The sequence below is a fragment of the Nematolebias whitei genome, chromosome 1 (genome assembly GCF_014905685.2).
Source record: "Nematolebias whitei isolate Nwh7 chromosome 1, NemWhi1, whole genome shotgun sequence".
Lineage (NCBI taxonomy): Eukaryota > Metazoa > Chordata > Actinopteri > Cyprinodontiformes > Rivulidae > Nematolebias > Nematolebias whitei.
Genome location: NC_056498.1, coordinates 63,804,883 through 63,813,119, shown reverse-complemented (window position 1 = coordinate 63,813,119; position 8,237 = coordinate 63,804,883). Strand labels below are relative to the sequence as shown.

Here is an 8,237-nt window from a genome sequence, read left to right as displayed (position 1 = left end):
ATATATATATATATATATAATTAACCCTTCCCACACTCTTGCAATATTCTAAACAATGTTTCTAAACTCTAAATGCTCTAAAAGAGCACAGAATGTCATGATTTCAGCTCCCTGCCTCGTCTTGCTCTTTGCCACCTGCGAGCGCTCTTGGCCACGCCCACTTCACCGCTCTTCACGGAGAACAGCTGATCAGCTGCAGCAGGAAGCTAATCCTGCAGTTTGGGCTGCACAAAGGTGCAGCAGGTGCGAAATGATTTAAAATAATTTATTTTAAATAAGAAATCCATGCAGATTGTGCAGCTCATCCATCAGTCAGCAATTTGTGTGTCATGTCCAATCTTATTTTGAAAAACCGCAATAGAGCGAGTCCGCAATAAACGACCCGTGAAGTAGCGAGGGACTACTGTATACCAAAATAGGAACAACTCCATCATTTTTCAGGATATTATCAAAAGAAGGCACATGTGCTAATTTATGTTTTCACAGGGTCTTCAAAATTGTCAGTTTTGTCCATTAATCTTGAAGGGTAATGTTACTATTGCCTTTTCTGTTTAATTATTGAAAACTACTAATGTTGTCAACAATAACAGATCTGTTCCTTTGTCAGAAGTCAAACTTTACTGCCGCTGGTTGTTTCAGCTCGGGTCAGCAGGTCACCGAGGCTGTGACGGTCCAGGTCGGCCATGCAGAGACCCTCTTGCCACTTCTCACCCTCCTGGGTTTCTTCAAGGACACCGTTCCGCTGAAGTCGTCAAACTACGCCTACCAGACCCAGCGCTCCTTCCGCACCAGCCTCATGTTACCGTACGCCGCCAACTTTGTCCTGGCGCTGTACGACTGCGGAGGAGGCGACGTCAGGCTGCAGCCACTGCTCAACGAGAAGCCCGTGACCTTCCCCGGTTTGGCTGACCAGCACATGCCACGTTATCAAGATGTCAGAAAGCACTACGGGGATCTGCTCAGTGGCTGTGACTTTGAGACTGAATGCCAGCTGTTCAAAAAAACACCTGAACTTTAGACAGAGTGAAGCTTTAAGAAAGGAAGGTCATTGATTGGCTTGTTATGGAACACCTGCTTCTGTCATGTAAAACTTTATTGTATCACAACTTTATTACCTGAATACTGCAATAAGTATTTTAACTCCTGCTGTCTCATGCTTTGAATCAGTGGCTGGACTGACACCAAGGATCTCAGTTGAGAAGTTAAACAGATTATTTTGTCTTTACAGCATCCTCACTGCTATAATTATTTTATGTAATAACCAACATAGAGCATCCTTTTTATGTGATCAGTGTTCTATTGTAGTGCCTTTGGCGGTGGGGGTTAGTTTGTTTCCCCAAAAAGCATCAAATCACCAAAATTATTTTGCTGCGAGTTGTGTCACATTTGATTTATTGACAGCGGGTCAGGTGAATGTAAAATGATTTCACCAGGTAATATTTTTTAACTTATTTTATTCAAAACCCGACTTGTTTTTCACGTTTTATGTTTATTATCATTTACTGCCTTTTAGACACTTAAAAATCAAGGCACCACAGTAAATGACATCTTAGATCTAAATGATATATTTCCTCATGTGAAGATGTTTGTCTGTGTTCATTGACATTTTATATTCACACAGCTGAAGGTACTGATTTGTAAACTAAAAGAACTGCAGATTTTATCCACTGAGAAATTTATTTTTGGAATTTGACATTTTTAAATAAATTGCCAAACACTACTACTAAATGGTTTGAAAGTGCTTGGATTGTTCCCACAACCAAATGCTGTCGTTTGTGTGGCTGTCAAATGTTGCATGAAGAAGTGAAAAGGGCAATGGTGTTCTTGCGGATTGGCCTGTGTGTGTTTGTCATGCTAGCAACATATCTCAAGAACTTCAGGGCAAATTTTAGTGAAACTCTCAGAATGTAATCATTAGATATGCATCCATAAATACGTAAATAACTTTTGAAGTCAATCCAATTCAAGATGCTCACCACAGCTAATCAGCTTTTAATAACACAAACTTACTCAAACTCAACTAATTTTACAGATATTTAGCTAAAAGTTGGTGTGGAAGTAGTTGAGAGTCATCCACAATTTATACTCTGAGCACCAACTGATCACATGACATCTATTCTCAAAATTTTAATACATTTTAGTCACTTTTATCTAACTATTAGCAAAAAACATCAAACAAATTAATGTTTTTTCATGACACTTTTAAAACATTTAATTGGATCCACATTTACAGCCTATTTAATTTTTGAGTCATCCCAATTCAAGATGGCCACCGCGGCCAACTGATATTAGAAAACACACAAATGGCATTACCTCAGTTAATTTTACAGATATTTAGATTAAACTTGCCGTGCTTGTAACTGTGACTAATTCACAACACATACTCTGATAGCACGTGTTATTTGTTTAAAACATTGGCATCAACTGTTGCACTCAATTCCGTTTGACTGTTAGCAAAATATCTCTTGAACCAGTGGGCGTATTAAAAGAAAACTCAGTATGTAGTTTCAGCTATACATGTAGAGCTGATAAATGTTTGGAGTCGTTCTCAATTTAGGATGGCCACCACCGCTAATTGACTTTAGCCATCACAGAAATGGCTACGACCGTAAGATTTACAGACATGGAGCTCAACTTTGATGTGGCTGAGCAGCATAAATTGACTGCGGGTGATATACGGTCCTTCAAGGAATGTGTGTGTCAGATCTGACTACATCGACACGAAAATGTTTGTGTTCTATGAATGCAACAAATCAACAGCTGTTGCATGAAGTCAGAATATTTCCCTCTCACTCCTCCACACATCCTTCCAAAGTATCTCACTCTATAACACACCCAAAGGCAAGCAGCCCTCATTAAAGTGCCCATTAAGTCCACACAATAGCAATTTCATGAATAAATAAAAGACATGCTCATATGCCTTTTATTATTACACTCAATAAACCGTTTGTCTGATTGGTTAACTGCCTCTTAACCACAGTTAAACTTAACCCCAGAGGGTTATATGTTTTTTTTCTTTTTGTGTGTTGTGTTTTTGAGTTTACACAGTTAACATTTCTGTTCCTTTTTTTGTTGCTGTTGTTGCCTTTTGTTGCTAGATGGCAGTGCAGAGCACGAGAAACTGTGAGGAAGGAATTCAGAGTGAGTTCAGTTTATTTATGTAGCGCCAAGTGACAAGAGAAGTTGTCTCAGGGCACTGAACAGAAGCATTCATAAACATAAAGTCAATTAGTAAAGGTTATCTACCTAAAGAAGTCAGCAGATTGTGTCGAATCGTCACTTTGTCACTGTCTCCCATCCTGAGTAAAATCCAAAAGAAGAATACAATAAATATATTCTGTAACAGAGTTTAGTATAATGGCACAGTCACAGCAATTTATATGTCTAGACTGGACTATTGCAATGGTTTATTATCTGGGTGTCTAAATACTTTTCTTTCTTTTTTTTTTACAATTTGTACATTTTTTTGTCCTTTTTTAGTCCACATTTTATTCTCTTTAGATATTTTATATTGTAGCACTTTGAGATTGTAAAATGTAAAGTGCAGTACAAATTGAATAAATTATTATTATTATTACTTCTGTAAAAAGTCTTCAGTTAATCCAAAATGCTGCTGCCAGAATCTTAACTGGAGTTATTAGGAGTGATCATATTTCTCCAGTTTTAGCTTTTCTCCAATGGCTCCCTGTCAAGTCCAGAATTGAATTCAAAATCTTTCTTCTAATCTACAAAGCTCTCAACAACCTAGCTCCATCTTATAGGTCTTTCAGTTATCAGGCTCCTCTCTTGTGGAACCAACTTCCAGTTTCTGTGTGTAGAGCTGACACACTTTACAAAAAGGTACACAAAATTTGATTAACTTCTAAGGAACGCCTTAGGAACGAATCAGGAGCTAATGGGTAGTTGCCCGTTACTTACTGGGGAACACACAACCAAGCCTTATTAGGGGACTACTGGTTAGTTACCTTGTAAATGAAGAGGAACTAATCAGGAGCTACTGAGTAGTTCACCAATAGGTTTACAAAAGAGAAAATCCAATAAAATCAGTAATAGGTAGGAAACAGGTTTTTGATAATTACGAGCTGTGACCTCACTGGTGCAGGGTTTATTCAGAGCCCACGTGGAGAATTTCTCCTCTGTTTCTGTGGTAACAAACCAGTAATCCCCTAATAAGGCTTGGTTGTGTGTTCCCCAGTAAGCACTTTTTAACTACCCATTAGCTCCTGATTTGTTCCTCTTTGATTTTTTTGGTAACTACCCATTGATTCTTAATTGGTTCCTCCTCATTTACGAGGTAGTCCCCTAATAAGGTGTGACTGTGTGTCCCCCAGTAAGTACTGGTTAACTACCCATTATTCCCTGATTTGTTCCTGAGGCGTTCCCTAGAAGGTAAACAAATTTTGTGTACCTTATTGTAAAGTGTTATCGCTGACACATTGTCCAGTTTTAAGACTGGGCTTAAGACTTTCCTTTTTGATAAATCCTATAGTTAGGGTTGACTTGTTATGCTGCTATAGGCTTAGACTACTGGAGGACATCCATCCATCCATCCATTATCTTTTACCCGCTTCTTCCATTTTTGGGTCACGGGGGTCGCCGGTGCCCATGTCCGGCAATCACTGTGCGAGGGGCGGGGTACACCCTGGACGGGTCTCCAGTCCATCACAGAGACACATACACATAGAGACAAACAACCATTCACTCTCTCACTCACACCTAGAGACAATTTAGAGTTACCAACCAGCCTAACATGCATGTTTTTGGTCTGTGGGAAGAAACTGGAGTACCCGGAGAAAACACACGCACGCACGGAGAGAACATGCAAACTCCACCCAGAAAGGCCCCCAGACCGGGATTTGAACCGGGGACCTGCTCGCTGAGAGGCAGCAGCTCTGCTAGTTTCTTCCTCATGAGGGAGTTTTTCCTTTCCACTGTCGCCTTCATGCTTGCTCAAGATGAAAGTCAGTTTTTTTATACTCAAAGCAGTCTGCTCCTCAGATAAACACTGTTAACTTGTATTTTTTATACATGAATGTTTCTGTTCAGTGCCCTGAGACGACTTCTGTTGTGACTTGGCGCTAAATAAACTGAACTGAATTTACTTCAAGTTTTACAATCGTCTCCTATTTCATTCCCACCACCACAGCAGTGCCTTTCAAGTTCATCCTGTTCTGACAGTTTGTTTTATCATAGCTTGAACTCTTAACAGTTGTTCTTCTTTGTGCATTTTTCCGTGTCAACATGCAAATCTGTCTTTCAATGGAGCATCTTGGATTTTCTTGTTTGTTTTTTGACAGTATTCAATCGATTTACTGGTGATTCAAGTAATACATATGACAAATTTGTTAACTATTTAACTTCCGAGAATCGAGACTGTGAAGATGAGGGGAAAAGGGTGTTTAAAAGTACATAAAAAGAAAGAAAACTTTATTTTGGCTTTTAAAAAAAACTTTTTTCTGCTTTGTCATAGTTGTAAAAAAAAATGTCCCTTTCACAAATACCTGATCTGTATCTTTGTGGTACAAACGTACCTGTAAAGAATGTGGACTTACATAACTCTTTCTATTCAAATTAAGCAAAGAAATGTATGTTACCTCATGCTAGTCATGGTTTTAATCATCTGGTTCAGCAGGTTATGGCTGTTATGTTGATCTAAGGTAATTTTGGAAAAGAGTCTACGAGAACAGCATACAGTAAACAGCAAAAAGGAGCTGCATCCTGTTCCCTGACGTGTTCAGTTGTCTGGATAAGGTAGTTTCAGAGAACAAGTGAGAACAATCCAAATGATGGCACAATCCAAGTAAAACCTCTTCAGGATTTTTTAGTCAATTATTAGTGCTAGCACACTTTGTAATATCATTTTTATTCAGCAGAACTGCTTGGACATAGACAAAGAACATAGGACACTTTTTGAGGTCCTTTGAAATGGAACAGGTGTGTGTATATATATATATATATATATATATATATATATACTTTTTTTTTTTTCAGGCTTACGTAAAAATAAATAAATAAACCCCCATCATTAAGGAGGTTAAATGCTACCAGCCCAGTGCACAACAAAATCTGTTCAGGTTGAAGAAATTCAACACCGTTGCGATAATCTCCAAATAACAAAGAACAGAAACTGTCTTCACTTACCAAAAAGAACAACGAGTACTTTTTTCTTTTTGTTAGCAACTGAACGTTAGAACAAGGATCTGAATGAGTCTGCCATCAACAATATGGTTGTGTAACCGACTCTGACCTAATCTTGTTTTAACCAGTATGGAGGAGTGGAGTGTCAGTCCACAAATGTACAACTGCAGGTAATGATGCAAAACTACAACTGTGATTGCCTCTCGCCAAATAACTTAATTTATGATTGTGCCAGAATTGTCTGGGAGCAGAATTTAGGTTTGTTCACAGTAATCAGATCAGGCAAGTTTCAACGGATTTCAATTGTCTTGTTGTGTAGCAATTTTTAAGATTTTAAACGGGCATTTCATAACTTAATTTATATTAGTAACTGGCAGTGAATAAGACTGTAATAAGACAAGCTAGTGATGCCAATTCTAAAATTCTGCCTGGGTTTAAGGCAATATCTCACAGGGCTTGCTGTGAAGATGGAGACTATTTGGTGATTCAAACTTGCAAGAAAATAGTTGAATTCCAGACCATGCCCATTAATCTGTTGCCCTTCTTTGCCCACATTATAACTGTTTCAGTCTGCTTTGTACCAGTGACGAGCGATATGTTTGTGACAGGTGAGGCACTGACTCGTCTGGAATCAGATGCTCATATATATGAACCCAAAATAGAAGCTTATATTTCAAATTAGCCTTTTTTTTTTCTCTCTCTCTCTCTAATACTTTCTGTTTCGAGTGAAAATATAGTTAGAAAAATCATTTAGTTTTGAGATATGATCTTCTATTTTGTCTAAACAAATGTAAATGAGTGTACAATTTGCTACACTTGCGCCCCTCTGTGTAACAGAAGAACGCACAGTGACGTTTCATTGTCCAATGGGGCAGCACTGCCCCCTATTGGTGCGGCACGGTAATTTCTGCCTCACCCTGAGTATTTTAACCGTGCATTTATGACCGATTAGAAAGAAGAAATATATCACACACATTCATTCAATATATTAGACTGTAAAACATCAGCATGTGCAGCACATGTGTAATCAAACATGTATATTGGCGATATAAAGAGAGACACCAGTGAGCATGCACTAACTGCCTACTTCATATATTGTATACGACACAGCGCCACCAGAGGTAAGTCATGTGGCAATGCGTAACTTCTGTGATTTTGACGGTTGAAGTGTTGAAAAAATTCAGAAAACAGTTTTATAAAACAGTTTTATAGAACAGTCAAGTGGTCAAATGTATTTTCTCTTATCGTTGACAGTATTTTACTTGTCATGATCACAGGTGTGGCACTGCCTCACCTGCCTCCTCTGACTGCAGGTCACTGCTTGTACTCACTTTGGCAGCCGCTCCCATGTTTATGATCAAATCCACTTTTGAACTGAAGATAGGCAAATTTAGACCAATTTTTAAATAGTTTATATATATATATATATATAGTTGGCATGTTTTTTAGACATGAACATTCAATGCTGCAGCCTCTGATGTTTTCCACCATGCTGGTGCCAAAATACAGCTCTAGTCTAGAATTATAAAAGTTAAACTGAGAAGGATTTGAGATGCCAAAAACAACTTATGACTACTTTGAGAGAAAATTTGTTAGCAAGCCTTTGTAACTCACACAAGGATATTGAAACCCACAAGAACATTTAAAAAATGTTTTGGAGATTATTTTGCAAATGACTAAATAAAATTATTTGAAATAAGCACAAACTGCAGTGAAAAAAAAAGTCATATTCGTTCATTCAGTCAACCTTTATTTATACAGGTTAATCCCATTGAGCCTTGGGGACTCATTTAAGAGAGACCTGATTTTTACAAAGAGTGGCGACAACAGTGGACAACAACGACAACACTAGACAGTCATAAAGGATGCGTACAAATTGAAGTTTTTTTTTAACAAGTAAAAAGAAAATGGTATTTAAAAGAAAATGCAACAAAACACAGCTAGGTTGTAGGGCAGTGTAAAAAAAACTAAAAACAAGAACATGTCTAAATTGTTTTAATTGTTCAAGAATTTAACAGATGTTTGAAGCCACTTAGAGAGGTCAAGGTTGAGAGCTTCAGATCTTTTTGCAAGATATTCCAGGAAACAGGAGTGGAGTA

General features: G+C 38.0%; 1 protein-coding gene across 1 annotated transcript in view; it reads left to right on the top strand.

The window, feature by feature from the left end:
- The window catches only part of LOC119412970 (multiple inositol polyphosphate phosphatase 1), a 129,293-nt gene extending 127,896 nt beyond the window's left edge, over nucleotides 1–1,397 (top strand). Inside the window, exon 5 of the mRNA XM_037679984.1 lies at nucleotides 640–1,397. Coding sequence (XP_037535912.1) covers nucleotides 640–1,018 — 379 coding nt within the window. The 3' untranslated portion in view covers nucleotides 1,019–1,397. The remainder of the gene's footprint in view (nucleotides 1–639) is intronic.
- The last annotated feature ends 6,840 nt before the right edge of the window (nucleotides 1,398–8,237 follow it).